Source organism: Lotus japonicus, chromosome 5 (assembly GCF_012489685.1).
Source record: "Lotus japonicus ecotype B-129 chromosome 5, LjGifu_v1.2".
NCBI classification, from domain to species: domain Eukaryota; kingdom Viridiplantae; phylum Streptophyta; class Magnoliopsida; order Fabales; family Fabaceae; genus Lotus; species Lotus japonicus.
The window spans coordinates 17,159,001-17,181,859 of record NC_080045.1 but is presented as its reverse complement, the minus strand read 5'-3'; the positions used below and the strand labels follow the sequence as shown (position 1 = coordinate 17,181,859).

At 34.2% G+C, this 22,859-nt stretch overlaps 3 protein-coding genes and 1 non-coding gene across 6 annotated transcripts; 1 reads left to right on the top strand and 3 right to left on the bottom strand.

The window, feature by feature from the left end:
- Positions 1–1,675: 1,675 nt before the first annotated feature.
- Positions 1,676–2,937, bottom strand: LOC130719186 (uncharacterized). The gene is made up of 2 exons (XM_057569823.1): positions 2,848–2,937; positions 1,676–2,392 (listed from the first exon to the last, which is right to left on the bottom strand). The coding sequence occupies exons 1-2, from the start codon at positions 2,935–2,937 to the stop codon at positions 1,676–1,678; spliced, it is 807 nt and encodes a 268-aa protein (XP_057425806.1).
- Positions 2,938–8,230: 5,293 nt separating this feature from the next.
- Positions 8,231–9,598, bottom strand: LOC130719185 (F-box/kelch-repeat protein At3g23880-like). Its single transcript, XM_057569822.1, has one exon. It carries the CDS (start codon positions 9,596–9,598, stop codon positions 8,231–8,233), a length of 1,368 nt encoding a protein of 455 aa, XP_057425805.1.
- A 2,948-nt stretch (positions 9,599–12,546) lies between these two features.
- Positions 12,547–17,859, bottom strand: LOC130720727 (protein ROOT INITIATION DEFECTIVE 3-like). Of its 3 annotated transcripts, none has more exons than XM_057571416.1 (9): positions 17,533–17,859; positions 16,894–17,129; positions 16,538–16,651; positions 16,163–16,296; positions 15,895–16,042; positions 15,090–15,289; positions 14,220–14,347; positions 13,120–13,352; positions 12,547–12,999 (listed from the first exon to the last, which is right to left on the bottom strand). In XM_057571416.1, exons 2-9 carry the CDS (start codon positions 17,104–17,106, stop codon positions 12,823–12,825), a joined length of 1,347 nt encoding a protein of 448 aa, XP_057427399.1. In that variant the 5' UTR covers positions 17,107–17,129; positions 17,533–17,859; the 3' UTR covers positions 12,547–12,822. The 3 variants fall into 3 exon arrangements, with proteins under 3 accessions (XP_057427399.1, XP_057427398.1, XP_057427400.1); XM_057571415.1 differs by having other exon boundaries at positions 17,542–17,859; XM_057571417.1 differs by having other exon boundaries at positions 17,661–17,859.
- Positions 17,860–22,751: 4,892 nt separating this feature from the next.
- On the top strand, positions 22,752–22,823 carry TRNAP-CGG (transfer RNA proline (anticodon CGG)). The gene has a single exon. It is a non-coding gene; the product is annotated as a tRNA-Pro (tRNA).
- The last annotated feature ends 36 nt before the right edge of the window (positions 22,824–22,859 follow it).

Sequence of the window (22,859 nt, the reverse complement as noted above, 5' to 3'; positions counted from 1 at the left end):
ATACTAACAGTTGGATTGGGAAGGGCATAAACTTTTGACAGCATGCTTTAGGAGCAAGGGTCAACCAACAAATGAAAGAGGTATATAATTATGATTTTCATAACTGTCAAGTTATCTATTACATTGACACCTTAACCATTTTCTACTACAACCTCTTATTCTCTAAAATAAGGCCCCAGAGTTGCCCCTTAAATTTTAGAAAGCGATTTGATATAAGTAGCTAAGCTACTAAGAAGAAAATGATATATCAAGGCAATAACTAGTTAAATATGCAGCAAATTTGTACTATTACTTAATAAAAAAGTACCATTAACATAAGCTAATATAACAGGACAGGACAGGAGAAGACAACAGTATAAACATTTTCATTAAGTGCACCAAGGACTCTACACCACTTATCTAAAAGGGTCTTTAGCATAAAGAAAGTTTTCCCTATTTATAGGTGTCTTAACAGAAAATAGGACCTATTGGCAGTGACATAAACTGCTAAGTATTACGAAAAGCTACATAGAAAACCTTATTAAGCATAAACCAGTGTGATGAAACAGTTGAACTGCATATCACAACTTGATAAGTTTCAACCATTTCACTACATAACTCCATCACCATCTTTTAGCTTTTGAATGGTAAAGATCAACAATATATCCACAACTTCAAAATCAATGCATCCAAAAAGGCACCCTGAGTACCTGAAAACCATGTAAAAGAGGGTCAGAGAAATAGTGTGCAAACACAATAACAGTACCTAGAGGAAAACAACAAATAAAAAGATGCTAAATAACATGCAATTTAAGTTGGCTTAATAGCTCTTTTGGTCCCTCACTTATCACGATTTTGCACTTTTGATCCCTCTAGGAAAAAAATAGCAAAATTAGTCTCTTATGTTTACACACTTTTGTCGTTCTAGTCCCAAATAGGGATCATTTTTGAAAAAAATTAAGCAATGTGGAGGACCAAAAGTGCTAATTTTTTTATTAGGGATCAAAAGTGAAAAATCGTAATATGTGAGGGACCAAAAGAGCTATTAAGCAATTTAAGTTTGCTTCAAACTCCAGTTTTACTGAAATCACCAATAAATCATATACTTGGGCTGCATTCACACTAGGTTGTTTAATATCACATGATGCATATGACATTCTCTAACACATTCAGTATCATTGTATTTGAAGAAATACTAGGACATGAAGAAAAATGTATAAAATATTCTTGCTAATTTGTGGCTTGCAAGAAACATCAGTTCATATATGGAAACATCATTTGATATTTAAGACAATTTGATCATTAAAATTGCATTGTAAAATCTAATTGAATAATAAGTGTTTTAGTCAAAACATCTACTAATATAACTTTCAATTCAAATCTCTTTTAATGTTTCTTAGTAGGTAAGGTATCAAATATTTTTCAGTGAATCCAATCCAACACCAAATCTCATATTTCCTTGCAATTTCAACTACAATTTTTTGACAAAAAAGGAAAAATTATTAAATTGGAAAGGGAGAGTACAATGAGGTACCATTTTCATGCATTAGGCATTCTGCATATAGCTTTTATTTTTCATAATGCAAGAATAAGCATCATGAACTAGAGCAAAAGTATAAAGAGGGTTCGAGAACATTGCTTACTGATTTTTCTTGTTTATAGCTATTGACAATTATCTTCATTTGCTTCCCCAAAGTCATGATAGTTCGCTAGGGAGTGTTAGAAGGCTCTCTTTGTACATATCAAAATATTTTAGAGCCCCTTTGTCCGACAGTCCATATGTGTGATTCTCAAGCAGTTCACCCTTATCATTAAATTTCTCGAATTCTCCATTCTCATCTAGCCCGAAAAAATCACCACCTTTAGTGAAGCATATTGGCAAAAAGGGCATGTCATCATCTTGAATTGACAAAACAAAAGATTTAGTCCAAGAAGACTGCACTTTATAATCTTCCATAACCCATATCACAGACACTTCATGGCCATCATCACCTTCACTCGAGTAACACAGACTAAGACATCCTCTCAATACCCTCAAATAACATTCTTTATATATCGCCAATTCCGCTGCCAATTCATGTGAAAGAGGAATCTCCGATAAACTCCTTTCCACCAAATCAAAGGCAATGATTACACGAAGTTGTGTATCCTTAGGTGTAACCAACCAATGTAGAGACTTATCCAAGAACAAACCATATTTTGACTCAAACACGACATCCAGATACTCGATATCAACTCCATAAAAGGAGGGTACATTGGTTTTCAGAGATAAAACCTCAATTCGAGGCCACGAAGAGTTAACTCCAGGTCCACCAGATTGCACAGAAACAACAGAGCCTTCATACCTATTATCAATCACTTGAGGTTCACATCTACAAAATGGGATTACAACAAGCAAGTAGTCATCCTTGGACTGATCATACCCAAAACCATACAGAAAATTAAACAGCAAGCTACTAAAATAAGATGGAATTCTGCGGCGAACATGGGTTGAAGGTTAAGGGTCATACCATGAATCCCAGTTATCATACGTTGCTGGAATTTCTCTGTGGGCACCAGTTGCTGGATTCCACAGAATGAGATCACTTATTGGAGACATCATCTTGGTTAAGAGAATAAACCCTCTGCAAAAACCCAAGGTGAGAAAAGAGGGGGCACTGTAGGGTGGTAATTTGAACCTTCAAAAGCAGAATCGTCATAAAGCTATCCTTCTATATCCATTGATTCGATTTCATCGTCGTTTTTTTCGAGAAGAAGACGGTGGGTGGGTGAAGCAGCTAGGTCAAAATGGGATTTGGCAAATTGGGGATCGGAAATTAGAGACATCCACGATTTGCACACCGATTTGAAGCGGAGGAGAGTTCTTACCTGTAGCCTTAGAAGGATTTTGGCGATCAAATCTTGAGGCAGAGTGATGTTCAGATTCTCCTTCTCCTCCATATTCTGCTTCTTCTCCATCTTGTTCTTCATGAAATTGCTAAGTTTCAGTATAGCAGAAAAAGATTGTTGTGTAGTTCTAGATACTTCCACTTCTTCATCAATTTGGGGTGGCTCCCTCCTTATTCCTTCTTTCTTTTGCTTTTTACAAAACTTTCAATTCCGGTCACAGATATATTTACAGATCACACTGATGATTTCCTTATATTTTGTAAAGGAGAGCCTGGTTCTGTAAATGTTGTTCGGGATTCGTATCGGTAATAGGAATGGAACATATAATCTTTTGAGGATAATGTATATCGTCGTCAGTCATGAGATTAATTTTTGAGACTATGAGATCGCATTACATTAAATTGGTAGAGCTCTCCGAACAAACAAATCATATGTACAACTCGATTAGATGATTAAGGAGTTCAACTATTTACTATATAGTAGTATGTTTAAGTAAGTTTTTTTTTAGAAAGTGGAAAACTGGAAATATATTCAATATAAGATGAGGAAATATGCAGGATACACAACCCTTCTCAAAGGGATCAATAAACGGTCTAGCTAGCGAATAAAAAACCCCAATACCTAAAAGAAAGCTGCCTAGAGAATCAGCAAAACCCCAACACAAAACCCACCAGAACAACCAAAAGAGCCCCCCAAAACAAAATAGCTCAGAACAACCAAAATAAACCAGATAAGGACCAATAAAAAACCAAAAAGGGCCAACATCCCAAATCATATATACATCTCGATTAGATGATTAAGGAGTCCAACCATCTACTATATAGTAGTATGTTTAAGTTAGTTTTTTTTTTTACTTCAGTCTTTCACTGCTTTTCCATTGTTTTTTATATGTCCATATGGATATAGGATAAGAATCATGTCACCACTTTTCTAGAATTTGTTTTAGAAAAAACTTCAATCAAATTTCTTGCGTGATTTTTGTTAAGTGCTGCATTTAATGACAAGTGACTGTTTATTTTTAAAAATAAGTTGCATTGTTTTAAAATTTATCACTAAATTCGTAAATTTGTCACTAAATTTCAAAAAATTATACACATGTGATTGTAATAAATACTTAATATAAAATAGAAGAAATTTAATTCAAGTTTTTTTCTTTAATTTTATTTGAATTTGTTTTACCGTGAAATATTTTTTAATTAGACTTAAATGCATTTTTAGTTCATTTACTTTTAATTTTGGATGATTTTAGTTTCCTTACTTTTTATTGATAAATTTTAATACCTATATTTTTTTGTGGCAATTAAATCCCTCCATTAAAATATCATCTTATTTTAAGCCAATTTTTTATGATCATCAAGGGTAATATTCCATAAGGGGTTAACGTATTAAATGATTGGAAATAATTTAAAATACATTTTTTATTGAAATATTCATAGAACTTATACCTTGACTACATCTTGGGCTGAAGAGCAGCATTTTTTAAGATGGACCCAATGTATGAGTTAAATTGAACTATACCAAAATAGAGATCAATAGTGATAAACCTGCCCATCATGAGGCACATCTCTAGGTGAGACCTCTCATAAGGGTGGGTTTTGGTGTTCTCTGGGTTCTTAAGAGTATTGTTCTCTTGAAGTTACTTCTTTCAATAAAGTTCTTGTTTTGCTGTAAAAAAAAAAACAATAGAGGGTGAAAGCATATCAAAAGGAGCAGGAATAGTTGCTGCCAAACAACTGCACCTGTGGTCATGAACATTAAACTAAAAACCAGCGACACCAGAAGACCAATAGCATAGTTAATACCTAACCTATAATGAGATAGTCAATTGTTCATTTTGAAAGGTTAAAAAATGCTTGATTATATTTTTCACGTGTGATTTTGACCCTCTTAGTTTTTTTAGCTAATCAAGTCTCTCTAATTTAAGTATGATGGATATTGTTTGTGCTATCTTAAGTATGATGGATATTGTTTGTGCTATCGCCGAATGAAAAGCTAAAACACTCACTTTTCCAATATTTTATTTATTTCCTTATTATAAGAAATTCCCCCGGTTTCACTTTTTATTAAATCCATGTATCATGTTTTAAACTTCTAATTAAACAACTGTATAAACAACACTTATGAAACTGCGCCTAAGTTTCATCCATAAAAATAGTTATGTTTTTATAACATTTAAATATCAATTTAAAATATACGAATGTAAACTTAAGTAGTACTTCAGATTAATTCTTCTACAACTTTCAAAATATTTTATAGTTCGGTTCAAACTATTTAGGGGTTAATAGAATTAATCATTTTGAACAAATGAAAACACAAATAAGATAAGATAAAAATATTTTAGGGGAAACTCCAAGACTTCATTTGCCATATGCCAGTTTCAATGTTAATAGAAATCTAAGAAGTGTTTAGTAATGTACTAGTTCACTACTTTCACAAAAAATATCAAAGAAATGGTATGAAACTAATTGCTCAAAAGTCTAGTGTAGTAGTCCCATAATCCCTCCATGCATTTGATACATTTGATCTTTGACATTATCAAGAATAAGGTTCCCCATCTACATTAAGGTAAAAGGAAAATAAACAAGGATTATCAATAAATCAAACAATATTTCTACTCATACAAAAACAAGTGTGCTTGCTCATAGTAACCTATACATAAAAACTAAAGAGTGTATATAAAAGTATGCTTTAGAAATTCTAATTCCAACATATTGGAAAGGAGAATCAGTGTCCCAAAAAGAAAATGTATGAACCTTTCCATGAGGAGGTTCCTTAATAAATCAACATCCTAGATTGCTTGTTCTGAAAAAGTACATGACAGAGTGAATCATTTCTCTAAAGATATAAAGAAAATATAGAGGATTTCTTATTAAAAACTGAATGCTAGAAATATTATATTCAAGATAGGAATTTTTTTAAATAAAAGATAATTTCTAAATATCCAAAAAGCAAAAATTGAATGAAAATATTTTTTTTTAGGCTCTGAGCTGAAAATAAAATATGATATTTAGTTCTAAATCAAAGTAGTATCAATAAATAGAAGGAAATAAGAAACTTTCATCCAATATTTTTTTCTCATTTGGTCATCTAAAATAAACTCCCTTACTTTAAAAAATTCATTAAAATATAAAATAAATCCTTCATGACTTGCTTGCTAGTCTCAATACAGTGATGGATCAAGAATGCTTGAATTATCACATCACAAAAATAGCCGTAGAAGAATTTTTTTTTCGAGAACAAAATGGTAATATTAATAATATAAATAGACTATGAGAACAATCTTTTCATGTAGATTAGTTGACAAAAAGTGCCAAGAAAGAATAACACCCAAGCCCAGGCACAATAGCTAAAAGTCTTCCCCGACCCTTGGACTATTTTGGTGTCTAAGAAAGCTTATGGAGAGCCTCATTAAAACCCGCTAGGAAAAACCCAGTGGGAAAAACCCCAAGGGAGAAAAAGAGTACTCACACAAAAGCCAACAACCAAAAATAGTCATACATTAAAAGCTGCAAACTAACAGCCTATCTAGGAAATCAGTGGCATAATAAACTAGACAAAAACAAAATGAGAATTAGTACAATTGCAGCATGTAAGATTTAACTTTAACAAATCCATCTTCGTCTTCAATAATATGCCAAATGTGATTCATGACCTGCCTCTTATGACCCACCTCAAAGAAAAGCTTTATGAGAATGACAAAAAGAGAATAATCAGGTAGCCTTCTAAACAAATCATCTCAATGCTTCAATAATAGTCGTATAAGAATTAAATTGAAATCCACCATGTTTTGTTTCTTGTCTGAAATAATTGTGTCTTCACATATTCTTTTCAGTTAAATGTACCACAGAAGAAAAAAGGGCATTGAGTTAAGAGGGTAGGATCAATAACCATGCCAGGAAATAGCAGATGCTACGCAAACTTTAGAAAGCAATAAAAGTAAGAATTTTCTTCCCCAGAAAGGTATACTTATGGAGCACACCTACAAAGTATACCAACAATAATCACGTAGAAAATGAATGCTACAATAAAGAAGGTAATTTATTGCTTGCAATACCAGCTGATTCAGCTAGTAATACAATCAATTACCATGCAATAATAAAGAAAAGCAGGCAGTAACACGCTAAAATTAAAAGGTAACTAATTATAGTTATCATATATATATATATAAAAACAAGAAAGCCATGCTTGATGCACTGCTCAAGTCATGCTTCATTAAGAAGTCTCAGTTCAAGCATTAACCTACAACCATAAGCATCATGTGCTCACGGAAAAACACCAATGGCCATTTTGCTCCAAACTCTCTTGAGAAATTAGAAATTTATCAAATACACAAAGGATTCTACACCACTTATCTAAAGGGGTTTAGTACAATGAAAGTTTTCCTTATTTTAGAAATTGAATAACAGAAAATACGAGATACTGACAGAAACTACAAAGTATGTCAGGAACTATCATAGAAAACCTAATCAACTCTAAATCAGAGTGATGAAACGGTTAAATTGATTACATGCAAGAACAATGGAGATCACAACTTGATTAGTTTCAACAATTTCACCCCATTACTCCATCACCATCTTTTAGCTCCCATATGGTTAAGATCAACAATATCTTCACAACTTCAACACCAATGGATGCAAGAGAACAATAGCTTGCAGAAAAAGCACCCTATGTAAATAACTTGAAAACCATGTAAAAGAGGGTAAGAGAAATAGAGTGTAAACACAATAACAGTACCTAGAAAAAAAATGAAAAAAAAAGATGCTAACTAACATGCACTTACTACAACTAAAGTTTGATAAAATCTACTTCGAAGCATAACTAAATATGAAAGTATGCTTCAAACTCCAGTTTTACTGAAATCCAAACCCCCACTTAAACATACACTAGTGCTGCATTCACACTAGATTGTTTAATATCGGATGATACATATGACATTCTCTAACGCAGTATCGTCATTTGAAGAAAAACTAGGAGTATGACATCAAGGAAAATGTATAAAATATTCTATAGCTACTTTGTGGCTTGCGAGAAACACGAGTTCATATGGCAAATAGCCTTTAATGTTTCTAGTATTCAAGGCATCAAATATTTTTTATTGGATTCAATCCAACACCAAATCTCATCTTTCCTTGCAATTTTAATTATCATTTTTTAACAAAAATGAATTATTCTTTAGAAAGGGAGAGTACAACAATGGGTTTAAGGTATCATTTTCATGTATTAGGTATTCTGCATATAGCTTTTAGTTTTTCATAATGCAAGATGAATTAGAACAAAGAAATAAAAAGGGTTGGAGAACATTGCTTACTATTTTTTCCATGTTTCTAGGTAATGACAGTTGTCTTCATGTGCTTCCTCAAGGTCAAGATAGTTCACCAGGGAGTGTTAGTAGGGTCTCCTTGTACATGTCAAAATACCCAAAAACATCTTCGTTCTCTTGTCCATATGTGTGATCCTCCAGCAGTTCTCCGTTATCATCAAATTTCTCAAATCTTCCACTGTTATTTGATCCAAAAACACCACCACCTTCAATGAAGCATATGGGTAAAAAGTAATACTCAGGCAGAACAAAATATCTAGTCCAAGAAGACTGCACTCTATACTCTTTCATGACCCATATCTCAGTCATTCCATGGTCAACACCAGCACCATTACAACACAGACCAAGACATCCTCCCAGTACCCTCAAATGATAAATTTTAAGTGTTGCCAATTCCTGTGTCAAATCAGGTGTCAAAGGAATCTCGAATAAACTCCTCTCAACCAAATCAAAGGCAATGATTACATGAAGCCCTGTAGCCTTGGATTTGACCAACCAATGTAGGGACTTATTCAAGAACAAACCAGATGCGGACGCACTTCCGAGCTCCACATATTCAAACTCTTCGCCATAAATGAAGGAGGGCACATTAGTTTTCACAGACAAAACCTCAACCCGAGGCCGCGAAAATGTAGTCACTTCAGGTCCACCAGTTGTCATACAAACAAGAAGGCCTTCACGGCTATGCTCAAATGCTTGAGGTTGAGGTTCATGTCTACCAAATCGTAACAAAACAAGCAAATAGTCATCTCTGGACTGATCATATCCAAAACCATATAGAAAACCAGTCAAAAAACAACCAACATAAGGAGGAATTCCTTGGCGGACACGGGTTGATGATGGGTCATACCATGAATCCCAGTCATCATAGCCATAGGTTACTTGAATTTCTCTGTGGAAACTATTTGAAGGGTTCCACACAATGAGATCACCAGCTGATGGACCCATCATTTTTGCTAACAGAATAAGCCCTCTGCAAGAACCTAAAGCCAGATAAAAGGGGGCACTGTAGGGTGGGAATTTGAGGTTTACCACAGCAGAATCGTCGCGAAGCGATGCTTCAAAATCCAATGATTGAATTTCAGAACCAACATTGATTCTTTTGAGAAGAAGACGGTGGGTGGGTGCAGCCGCTAGATCAAAATGTGATTTTGCAAATTGGGTATTTGAAATCAGAGACAGCCACGACTTACACACCGATTTGAAGCGGAGGAGAGATCGAACAGGTAACCTCACCAGAATCAATGGAATCAAATCGTCAGGGAGAGAGACAGTGTTCTGGTTCTCTTTGTCGTTGATCATCATCCTCTTGTTCGCATGCTCATGAGAAAGATCAATCATTTCAGGAATCAACTCGGTGAGGTTGAGGTTGGGTTTCTTCTTCTTCTTCTCTGTTTCCTTCTTCTCCATGCTGCTACAAAGCTTCAGTAGAGCAGAGAGAGAGAGAGAGAGAGAGTGTGTGTGTGTGTGTGTTCTAGAGTTCTCTGCTTTGTTGTTACTTCTCACGAATATGTCATATATTTATAAGATAAGTAGATAATATAGGATAAGATGAATAGCATTAGCAGTAATTCTATCATGTTGTAATGTGTTATTTGTTACATCAGCATGATAGAATAACACTATAATGTTTCTTATCCTATCATATCTATCATAAGTTATCATGATGAGAGAGATAGAATAAAATTTATCCAGATAGGATAGGATATCAGTGTTTTATTTATTTATTACCATAACCAAAAATTAATTTCAATATTTATATTTTATATAATTTATAATACTATTAATTAGTAAATATAATTTTTTTTTATTTACTCAAAAAAAAATATAATTTTTTTATTTTAATAAAATATTAATTTTATTACTTAATTGTCACTTACTACTAGTAATTATTGTTAATTTAAAATTATTTAGTTGCTAATAAATTTAATTAAAAATTAACATAATTTATAATGGTGAAAATATTGGATTTACTCATATAAAATAATTAAATTTTCATTATCACTTATTACTATTTAGTTAACATTATTTTTCATTATTCATATTATATTAGAAATACACAAAATAATTCTTCACTAACAACAAAATAGGCAACTCACATATATATAAATATTAATTTTTTAAAAGTAAACAAAGACTAATTTATGTTATCATATGATATTATTTAAAATTATTTCTCTACTTATATAATTATAATTAATAATTTAAATATAAAGAATAATATATTTTAATATTTTTTTAAAAATTTGATTAATTTTTACTATCACATACCCCTACTAAGTTAAAACTCATTGGTTACATATATAATAATTGTAATTAAAATAGACTCCCTTTGAAAAAAATTAAAATATTCAAATTAATAAAGATTAATTTAATTTTAGTTAATATTAAAACATAAATTCATTTATAAAAATGTAAATAAATTTAATTTAATAAAATAATCACTTTAGGAAAAAATATTATGAAAATTAAATTTTAAAAATATTATGCATTTTTTATTTAAATGGAAAATTTGATTTCTTTTAATTTTTTGTACCATATCCTATCAAATATTTTGTTCACCTCAAACACATGATAGGATAAGGGTCTACCCTGCTCTTATTATACCTTGTTCTTATCTAATTCGTTATCTTATCCTGCTCTTATCCTATCTTAACCACAATATTTATATTTGATAATATATTTATTATTTTTTAAAGATAATTTTATCTATTTATTATTTATATTTATATAAATTTATTTTACATCTTTTGGATAGTGTTAAAGGGAGTGAGATGCAGTGTGTTCAAGAAAAAAATGAAGCTGAGTATATTTTCGAGATTATTACTGGGATGGAGTGTATATTTTACAAAAGAATTGAGCTAAGTGTTATTCTCACAAATTTTAAGGGGGTGAGTGTATTTTATTCTTTTTGTTAGGTTGCTGATTTTCCAATTTTGTTTTTTTATTTCTTATATCTTCGTCTACGAATATGTATCTTTTTCTTTTGCTTACGTGCAATTGGCCGCCCACGAATGTGCTATGTGTAAACATGGTCCTTAAACTTTTAAAATAATATATTTTTTCTCCCAACGTTACCTTCAGTCAACACTTTTAGAGTCTCCTTAATTTTTCATCCAAACACTAACATTGTTTGCTGACGTGGTTTTTTTAAAATGATTTGGGCACCAATTAGAAAAGAGAATGGTAATTAGGAAATAGAGTGATAGTTAGGGGAGAGAGAGAGAGAGAGAGAGAGAGAGAGAGAGAGAGAGAGAGAGAGAGAGAGAGAGAGAGAGAGAGAGAGAGAGAGAGAGAGAGATTCATCCTCTTTCTCATGTTATTTTTATTTTACTTTTTTTTCCAGCCACCTCTTCTTCATCCTCACACCCACAAACACAACCACCACCCTATGCCGCCATCTTCTCATTTCTTCCTCCACCTCCCTCATCTCCTTCCCCCCATCCCCACCCCTCTCCCCCAAACATCTCCTCTTTTCCCTCACCTCCATTCCAATTTCAGAAATCTGAATATAGATGTGAAAATGCATTTGCCATTTGGGGGTCAAATTTCAAGCTTGAAATCACCACTCCAGAACATCCAAACGAAGTTCTTCAAGGCGAGACAAGAACAAAATAATCACACGAAACAACTCACCAAGACTTACTAAATTGGGTGACGGAGATGAAGGGAGGGGAACTAGGTGATAGAATCTTGCGGAAGTCGATGATCTAGGTTGAAGGTTGGGTTCCAATTTCATGAAGGTAGAAGGGACACGCCAGTAGCCTCGGGCTCGACGATGGAGAGCTTGCAAGTCCGTAGAGGTCGCACGAGAAGAAGGGGAAAGTCGACGAAAGAAGGAAAGTTTCGCGACATAGTTAACCTCACGGTGGACCTTGGATCCCCGTGCAAGGGTGAATCACCATTGAAAAAAAAAAAGTAAAATGTTTGTTTAGAATAAAACATCTCTTTACGATAACATTTGACTTGGCATAATTACGTTTAAAAAATAATTTTGCATAATTTTAAATGTTATTGCTACAAAATAATACGCATACCATCCACATATTAATGGAGCTTGATAATTATTAATTTCAGAAAAAAATTCACAAATAGGGCACTCCATGAAATTAAATCTCAAGAGTTTAAAAACCTCATGTACACCAAGAGGTAGCTCAGTTAGTAACACATGCTTAATGTGTAAGAACACTTCTCAAATTCAATTTTCGCACAATAAACTCATAGGAGGGATGAAAAACCTTAATTATGATTTATGAGTGTATCCCGAATCTGAAATAGTCAACATTCGAAGGATGACCAATACCGGGTGGTTTGTACCAAAATGAAAACCTTATAAACATGGTAAAAGCAAGGACCAATTCTTAGAATAGGAGTATATATGGATTCATGAAAATTCGCAAAACGAAAGTCGAAAATCTATGACAACACCCTCCAATATTGTCAGAGGATATGAATAATGAATCCTTTTAGCCGATAAAAGGATGAAGATTCTTTAAGTACGGCATTTAAAAAAACAAAAACTCTTTGGGCCTAATAACTAGTAAACTCGCAGAAGAGAATCTTGTGATGATAGAAATATATGAATGCTACCCGCAAAATTGAACAGTCCCTTGTATAGGGAAAATAAGAACACCTTATTTGCCATTTTCATCCAAGGTTCTTGCTTGACCACCATCTAACAGCTCCTTCACACAAAACTGTTGCAAATCTTCATACATTTTCTTCCAATGATTTGCCATTTGCATTGACCTTTGGCAATCATGTTTTAGCTTCTCCACCTCCATTTCAGAAGCAGCAGCTGAACCTTGATGCTGAAAAACAGGTTAAGAGAGGTTCAGTCACAATCAGGAATAGGTCATGGCTATCTTTCAAAAAAAATCAAGCTTGATAACCACAGATATTAAGTCATATAATCATCAAGAAACTCAAACCTGAAGTTCCTTAGCATACTTAGATATCATTTCAGAACTGAGATATTTAACATCTGTCGCGCCACCCCTGAGGCTGACCTTTATATATGAGTCTTCATCTGTAGAATTTGTATATTTTTCTAATGGAGGGGATAAATAAGCCCCTTTCTTTCTTGAGGATGCTTGTACAGTAGAAGACATATGATTACTTGGGTCAATTTCTTGTTTAACAACAAGAATATTATTTACTGGCCCTGCAGCACCCAGGAACATTAACATCAAATATAAATAAAATCCATGCTTAAGCAGACTCAATATTTTAAACAAACATAGGATACCTCATGACGGTGATTTAGTCATTAAAAATGGCATATGAGAGCAAACTAGAACTATACCATTTATATGCATGGAGGTTAAGCACATAAAAGACAATTCCATGCATTTATATATAAAGGTACCTTTTGGAAGATATTTTAGCTTTATCTTATAGCAGAAGCGCTTATACTCAAGTGTTTGGAAGAGCTTATGTGCAAAGCTTATGACCTGTTTTGAGCTTATATTCACAAGTTGTTCAGATTAACTTATGAATAAAAGCTTACGCACTTATTTTGAACTTATTTCAATAAGTTTCTCAAATTAGCTTAAGAATAAGCGCTTGTGCCACACTCATAATCATCCAGAGTATATATTGTGTATCTTCATCACATAAATAACATAGTGCAGGACCAATCAAAAGTTGAAAATCAAAGATGAAGTGATAACAACACAGATAAAAATTGGAGTTGTATATGTAGTACAAATACCGTCAATGTTTGTTTTAATCAAGTATGCGCACAGAATGCATCATATCTTATATTTCTTGCTTTAACATACCACATAAGAAAAATTACAAGTCGTCATTAGGGTTTTGGGAAAGAAAAACACACATTAAGTTGTCATTAGCAGGTTCTAAGTTGGAAAGAAAAAAACAACTTGAGCATTGTTCATTCCCTAAAAAACCATTTATAATAAAGAGCATAACATACAAGCTTCACTAAACATAAATATGGAATCAGAAAGCCTATTCTGTAAAACAATACCAAACTTCAAGCAGACCATATTTCACAAAGTTTATACAATACCTTTAGCATGTTTAAACGTGCGGATGATGTTACGAGTTCTTGCATTCCAAACACGAACCATTCCATCCTCTGACCCAGATATTAATAAATTCCCAGCGGCGCCATATGCTAAGCAAGTAACTGCCTTGCTGTTAAAACGAGGAAATTTAATTAGTCAAACAATATTTTACAGCTTGAACCAACTTAATTTTGCAACAGACAAACAGAGTAGCAACCAAAAAGGCATGTAAGGTGTTACAAACAAACTTAAGATTACAAAGAACGCTGTATCTGCTTATGGACATATAAAGCACTTTACTTGTTTAAAGCACAAATTCTAATAAACATGATATTCTAATACAATTTTTTAGCATTAGCAAACTAGGAGGCTGATACACATGGGGGGGTATTTAACATAGTTGAAGCTTAATAAATTAAAATCACCTCAAGATAAAAACATAATTTCAATATAAACTCTCAGATCCATCATCCGTCGGGACCTTTGTAAGGATAAAATATTTACTTTGATTCATCATAGCTAAGAACTAAATTATGAGAAAAGCCTATACTCATTGAAATCATCTACAAATTCTAAACAACAAAACTGAATGTTCCCATCATTTTGCTCTCAACAATACTGTTGAAACTACCATATATATTACCTTCTAAATTCTAAGCACAAGCGAAAGCATATATGCTCACATCATTTTCACAAGGCAGTCAACATGAATTAACGACATTTACCCATTTTTCAAAATATACAAAAGGGAAAGCAATCCAAAGAGAGTAAAGCAGATATAACAGATGTAAATCTGAAAAAACAAGATCATGAAGAAAGGACATGAAAAGGTCTATAAGTTTAAGAACTGGACAATAAGAGGAGAAGATAACCTGTGGTTAGAAAATGAACCAATGATATGCATCCCATAATTATTAGTAGGGATTCTTTCAGTGTTAAGTGCAGCAATAAATATTTTTCCATCTCTACTGCCAGCATAAAAGATATGTTCAGCAGGATCCAAGACAATGGCATCAATTATTGAAGGGAATACTATGTTTCTTAGTAGAGTTCCCGTAGCTAAGCTCCACACCTAAAAAAGGAAATAAATTAGAATTCTGAACCCATATCAGAAAAATGAAAAACATAGAGACTACAGCAACCAAGCCTTATCCCACAACATCAGGTCAACTACAGTACAATGGGAAACATGATTGCATTCTGAATAAATAAATCACAACTGAGAAGCACAGCTTCAGTATGCAAGAATCAAACCAAAAGGAGGGAATAGAAAAGTAATCATTTATAATTAAACATGGAGATCTAACTGAGTAGATTAAAGTGCATTCTAATAATAGTCAAATAGCAGCAGCACACATTTCATTCATCAGGAATTTATTCTTTAAATTAGCTGTGCTTATTATTACATGGCAAAAATTTACTCAGAATTATGCCTCTCACATTTTAATAGAGTAATTATGCACCCTTAAGTCTTAACCCTCATCACCCAAAAACAAGCACAGGTGGCTTTCCCCCTTGACTGAAAACAAGCAACCATAGATTTCAAGAAATTACAAATAGTAGAGACTCAAGATAAAAAATAAAAAAAAAGTAATAGTATATATGATTCAGTAAGCATACTTCATTACATATCCATTTTTCTAGTACAACACTGCCACAAAAAACAGTGAAACAAACCTTACAGGTCCGGTCCTCTGAAGCTGACAGTATAATTGCATTGCACCCTCCATAACCAATCACAACATCAGTCACACACAGAGTGTGCTCTGTAAAACTGTGTAGATAAAGATTTTTGGCTTCCAAGCTTCCCAAATCATCAAATATCCTGAACCATGACATGCAGCATAACAAATGCCGTAATGGTTAGCACTCGAATATATTCTCATAAAAGTGAGTAAACACTGATAGGAGAAATTTTTTTGAGAGAGAGATGAGTTTCATGTACTTGATGAGAGACCAAACTCTAACAGATCCATCTTCAGAACCAGATATCAGCAGGGAGTCATCTTCAGAAAATACCAGGCATGTCACAGCCCTATAGTGAGCATGCCACTTTTTAAGCAATCTGCCAGTTTCAACCTTACAAGCAATGCATGCAATGCAACTCAGTACTTCAAAGTATCCAGAAATAGAGAAACTAAGTTCACATTTTCAATTCAAAATTCACCATAACCTAATACTGTAAAAGCTTTAAAATGTGATTTTGTCGTCTCCATGAACAATTAAATTTCAAGAACTAAAATTCCAAGAAAAGTAAAACCATCAATCAATCACAAACCATTCCTTGATGCATAATGATCTAATAAATAAGAAAACTCACCTGCCAAAAGTATACATCACCTGACGAACCCCCACCAGCTAGATAGGTGCCCGGGTGATTCGCAGCAAGGGGCTTAATGGGTTCAGCAGGAAAGCTCTTAACTTCAACTTGAGGCTACAAACTCAACATGCAAGCGACAATGTTATCCATGGCCACTCATCATCATGTATAATAATCAAGGTTGTTAATGGCGGATAGCGTAGTGTAGCGGCAAGCTCAAAAAACGTTATTTCGAGCGCTATTCGGCACTATAGCGGCAAATAGCGGTGAATAGTGGAGGGCGCTACGCTATAGCGCGCTATTAACAAGCCTGATAATAATAATTTGAAAAATAAAAATTTGGAAGAAATAAAGACCTTGGACCAGGACCAGAAATATAATTTCAAAACAGAACTGGAGGAAGACGAAGGGTCTCTAATCTGAGAAGATGCAATGAAGCGACCACCAACAGAGACAAGACCATGAGAAGGGGAGGAACAGGACTTGTAACGGAGCTGTTCAGCGCCTGTCTGAAGGTTCCAACAGCCTATCCCACCATCAACAGAGGAAGATGCCAAAACAACCTCCATCCTTCACCTCCAAATAATTATCACTAACAAAAAAAAGTTCCAACATATTAGAAACACAAGTCCACTCTACAACCTCTTGTTTAGTATAATTCAACTAATCCTGTGCTTACTTAATGTATAACAAACTAACTAACTTCCTCTAGGCTGTTAATGTATCTAATATCTACCCTTCTCATGTAATGGATTCAACTCATATTCAAATATATCACAAATTCTAATAAAACACCACACCAGTAACAAATTTTACAACACATTATGCATTCAAGTTAGACAAGACAAACCATATAGCGGGGCGTAGCGGCCACCCGGAAAGTTCTATAGCAGTATAATTTATACTATATGCATATAAGTGCTAAAAATTTGAAAAATATTACTTAAAATTCATAGCATGCAGAACAGGAATAAGGAAAGGCTACAGAAACATACAGAACGTACAATTCAAGTTTTGAACAAAAACAGACAGAACAGGATTTTTGTGTGCAGCTTCTGGAGCGTTGGTTGGTTGAAAATAGATTGGCAGAGAAAGGCTAAAAAGGCATGTGGTTGAAGCCTACTTGATAGAAGAACAGAAGAAAAACGCAAAGAGGAGAAAAACAGGACAAGCTTTCCGGAGAGAGGCCAGACTCAGCGCACGGTGGTCACCGGAGTTTCGTCGGAGACAGGGGCGGTGGTGCTAATGACACTTAAGAGAGCCGTTTCCAGGAAGTGAGGCCTCTGTTTCTCAACTAGGTTTCTCCCTACGAAATTCCAAAAATGCCCCTGAAATTGCCCTAAAGCTTGGATTAAACTCTTTATATTAATAAAAGAAGGGAAAAACACATTTCTATACAAAGTGAATGGATTTTTTTTTACCTTAAAAGGAATTCATTCAAAAAGTATTCGGATGAATATGCGAAAGAAGTTTTCGGAGTCGTTTGGTGGTCAGGGTAAGAAAGAATAGGAAAATTGGGAACAATATTTTTTTTGGTGTGCGCATGAGATAGTAGGAGTGTCGATCCAAACAATACCGATTAAAAAAATTGAAATCCAATCGAACAAGTCAAAACTGAAAAAAAAAATTGAATTTTTTCATTGGATGGGATCTTATGCGATTTCCAAAACCTAACCAAACATTTGAAAATATACATAATGTACATGAAAGTGCGCATTTATAAAACTATATTTGAATAAATATGCGTGAACAAATATAATTATAAGTTTAAAAAAATATGGATTATATTCTAATTTATGAATGTCAAGATATGGGTGCTATCACCTTTGAGAAAATATGAGATATGGACCTCAAAAGAAAAGTTTGTAATAAAAAGTGAAAACCTTAGGTGGATAAGAGGGAGAAACCCCCAAGTGCCTCTACCACTACATACTACCTTTATTACCAGCTCACAATCCACATACATAGTAGCATCCCTCGATATATGATGAAGGAGAACGTTCTAATCAGGGCCGGCCCTGGGCCTATGCAAGCAGGCCCACAGTCCAGGGGCCCCAAAAAAAATCTCATTAAACTTTCTCCTAATATAAAATTTAGTTATAATAATTAATGTTCAAGATGTTATTAATGGCTTGAGCTGGTCTAGTGGCTAGTAACTGTGTATGTTACTTTTATGTACCGGGTTTGAATCCCACATTTTGGCTTTTGACATGTGGGTTGCAAGAGGGTAATTGCCAAACAAACCAACATAATGGTTCTGATGAAATTTCGAACGTTAAAATTATTAGGGCTTCATTTTTATTATTTGCCCAGGGCCTCCAAAATGTCGGGACCGGCCCTGGTCCTAATCACAACACAAGAGATCATGCAAGTCACTTAACGTAATGGTAAATATATGATATGTGAAATTATCATTCCTAAGAGATTTAACAATCTGTTTCACAATAAGCTTTCTTGATCTCCTCCTTGCGAACCGATGTAGAATCCACAGTGCAGGTGTAGAATCCACAAGGCCAAGTAGGTAAGTACCATATGAGTCTTTAATTAAATCTCCCACCCGATATGTTAGAGGTTACAACTAAATGCATCATCAACACATCATAAAAGTCTTGTCATCTTTTATTTTTACATCAAAATTAAATTTCAATTTAAAATATAAAATTAAGAGATATGGTTAAGATGTATGTTATTTTTTCGATGAATAATTACGATGTACGTGCAAAACTCTTTACGATGCTTACATAAAAAAAAGCTCTTAACGGTGCTGTAACGCCCCAATTTCTCAACTGAGGAGTCACATTAGTAACCTAACAAAGTCTAAGGACTATTCTGCAATCCCTAAAATCCAAGGGTATTTTTTTTTTGAAAATGAAAAGACTAGATACCATAGGGTTGGAAACGTTACATAACTTTATTTAAATAACCTGTTTCCCGACATAATAATATACATAACATAGAGTAGTTCACAACACCATAAACGGGTTTCCAAAATAAGTACGCTCACTTAGACAAGTGGCGAAAATAAGGTTTAAACAACAGAGTTTTCAGATGGAGAAAGAAACTCAGACATAGTCCTCCAAAAAGGGAGAAGCAACTGCTTCATCCACCATTATTCGACCGCCCACGGTCACGATCTCCAACTCGAACGGCTAAGCTTCAGCGGAAGACTCTCCATCGCCTAATAGCGTTAAGCGCCCAAACAACAAGTAGCAAGCAGAAAAGGGTTAACTCCATGCAATTACCACATAATAAAGAGAAAAGCATGTTATCCAAATTTAAGTGCATATCATGGCACATAAACTAGCAACTTAATTCAAGATAGATAACGACATATATCCAACAACCTAAATTTAATTCAGATATCAACAACATAGATTTAAATCAGATATCAGCAAAATCAACAACATAAAATCGAACCAGATATCCACAACCTCAACAATATAAATCAAATCAGATATAAACAATCCTCAACAATACAACATCAATTCAGATATCAACAATTTCAACAATATAACCTCAAATCAGATATCAACAATCCTCAATAATATAACGACAAATCAGATATCAATAATCCTCAACAATATAACGACAAATCAGATATCAATAATCCTCAACAATATAACAACAAATCAGGTATCGACAATCCTCAACAATATCAATCAACAATAACGTCTCGCAAGACGGGACAGTCCTGTGAAAATATCCACTCCACTGTCACTGAGTAACGCCTCGAAGGACGGGATAGTCATGTGAAAATATCCACTCCACTACCACTTGATAACGTCTCGCAAGACGGGATAGTCATGTGAAAATATCCATTCCACTACCACTTGATAACGCCTAAAAAGACGGGACAGTCATGTGAAAACATCCACTCCACTGCCACTTGATAACGTCTCGCAAGACCGGATAGTCATGTGAAAATATCCACTCCACTACCACTTGATAACGTCTCGAAAGACGGGACAGTCATGTGAAAATATCCACTCCACCGCCACTTCAAGCAAACCAAAACATCTCATCCAACTCAGTAGTCACTCAACAACAATCTCAAATCCAATAATCAAATCAGGATAACCACATGTTATTCATATTATCAACTTCAACATATAACAACTCAGTTCCATGACAGAAACCAGTAAACGGCCGAAGCCTTCAGAAAACATTTGGCACAAGCCTCAGAAACAGTCAACATAAGCAAGCATACAACATTGCAAGCATAATAATCATAATCCAATGCCAATCAATATAAACATCTTCATCTCAAACGCATGCAGTGCGATAAAAGCAGGCAGGACTCAAAGACGCGCTAAAACTGAGTTACCCTTACCTTCGTGAGTAGAAGTTGGGCATGGAAATTGCGAACCTAGAACAAAGAAAACACATGCATCAACACAAGCTACACTAGAAGTAACACGATCTACTAATACTAATCGAAATCTTAAAGAAAGCCTCTAAAGCTTCAGAGTTCCTATTTAGGCACAAATTGACAACGGAAACTCCGTTCGCTAAAACGAGCATAACTCGAGCTACAGAACTCGGAATGACACGAAACCGGAGCCAAAATTTCGACAACGAAAATAGCTACGCAATGGCTCAGGTCATAGAGATCCAAAAATTATATTTGGACACGGTACCCAAGCAAATAGGTTTCGGCCACTATGGAAAATAGGGTTTTCGAACTTTTTCTTCGATCTAAATTGATTCCTAGGTATTCTTAGGCGATATCTAGGCCAGAGAAACTCTCAGAAAAATTATCGGGTCGAAAACTGTCGCAGGGGTATTTTGGTCAATATTTTTAGCTCGGAAACTCAAAATCAGAATTTCGAAAAACAAATTAGATGAGCTCGATCCTAACAACATTTATAACAACTAATCCTACTAAAGCTAAGCTCAGTCGAGAGTTTTTGATCCAAAAAGCAGAACCTCAGCATAAAAATGGGGTTTTGAGCAGAATTGAAGTTCTGCGGCGATTCGACGAGATTCGGCAAAATGAAATCCGCTAAACATGCTCAGGGGCACGTAGGGAATAAGTTTAGACACTAAAATCAAGTTATTTGGACAGTTTTACAAAAAGCTCAAAACTTTGAGCACAGAAAGACATAGAGAAAAGCGACAGAATTTACGATCAGAGGTAAGGAAAAACATCAGTACCTCGAGGCCTACGCGTAGCAACGAACTGTGGGACGATCAGGCAAGAATTGGCAAAAATCAAATCTCCTCCTTCCTCCTTGGATGCCCACGGCCGTGTGTGTGTTTGTGATTTTTTTTTGTTTTTTTTTTTATTTTTCAAAGTATATATAGGAAATTGAAAACGTGAGAAAATGATTATTTCGCGATTCCGATTTTTCCTACTGATTCCAACGTATTTTAGACACGATATTCTTCCCGCTGAATCTTCTAATTCTTCAAAGAAATATCAGTATGATTTTTGGTTTTCGAGGCTTGTTTTTTAATGTTTACCGGCTTAAAATGCACTTTATGCACTTTATGATTTTGACCTCGGATGCAGAAACTTCCTTCTAAAGAAAGATTTGGAACGTCGATTAGAGTGGGCATACGCGGATGAAATCTTTATTTGAAGCTCCGAATAGAAAAAGTCTTCATCGTCCGTTGATTTTAGGTTTCTTGAACTATCAGGGTTTTGGTTTCGGCAAACCTCCGAGGATTAGAATCGGACGTTCGTACATTCCAGGGTTTCGTATCGAAACGCTTGTTATGGAAAGGAATAAGAGAAATTCTTATATTCCTCTTGAAGATTTTTGGAATATTTTCCCATAGTGTTCCAAGGGTATAAATTAATCTTTTCCTAGGGTTTTGTCCTAGACGTAAACGAATAATACTTGCGTCATAAGTTCCGTCGATTCGAATCTTGTCCTTAACCTTCTCGTGAAATATCCTCTCCATACGTTTATTCCATATAATAAACGTTTCTCTAGTTTCCTTACTTCTCGTTACATCGAAATTACTCGTGAATAAGAAATTTTACTAATCTATTCTAAGCTTAAAAACTTGGGTCTCACAGGTGCTTAATGTATTAAATTAAATCCTATTTGTAAAAATTATTTTTTATTTTCTCACTCATAGTATGATTTGTAATAAGATAGAAATTAACGTCCTTTTAGTTTCCTATCAAAAATACAATTTAAAAGAAAAAGTTTAACAAGGTTAGCACTATTTAAATTTGAAAATGGTTTTGAACTAACATGGAAACGGGTGTTTGGTCTAGTGGTATGATTCTCGCTTCGGGTGCGAGAGGTCGTGAGTTCGATTCTCGCAACACCCCAATTTTTGTTACTTTTTTATATAATAATAATAATTG

Excerpts from the sequence above, each read along its gene's own strand:
- LOC130719185 (XM_057569822.1), bottom strand. The coding sequence starts at position 9,598 with ATGGAGAAGAAGGAAACAGAGAAGAAGAAGAAGAAACCCAACCTCAAC.
- LOC130720727 (XM_057571416.1), bottom strand. The coding sequence starts at position 17,106 with ATGGAGGTTGTTTTGGCATCTTCCTCTGTTGATGGTGGGATAGGCTGT. Across the intron at positions 16,652-16,893 it reads ATTTCTGGTCCTGGTCCAAG|CCTCAAGTTGAAGTTAAGAG; the intron begins GTCTTTATTTCT and ends TTGAGTTTGTAG. Across the intron at positions 13,000-13,119 it reads AGTATGCTAAGGAACTTCAG|CATCAAGGTTCAGCTGCTGC; the intron begins GTTTGAGTTTCT and ends CCTGTTTTTCAG.
- LOC130719186 (XM_057569823.1), bottom strand. The coding sequence starts at position 2,937 with ATGGAGAAGAAGCAGAATATGGAGGAGAAGGAGAATCTGAACATCACT. Across the intron at positions 2,393-2,847 it reads AAATCCTTCTAAGGCTACAG|TCCAAGGATGACTACTTGCT; the intron begins GTAAGAACTCTC and ends GGGTATGATCAG.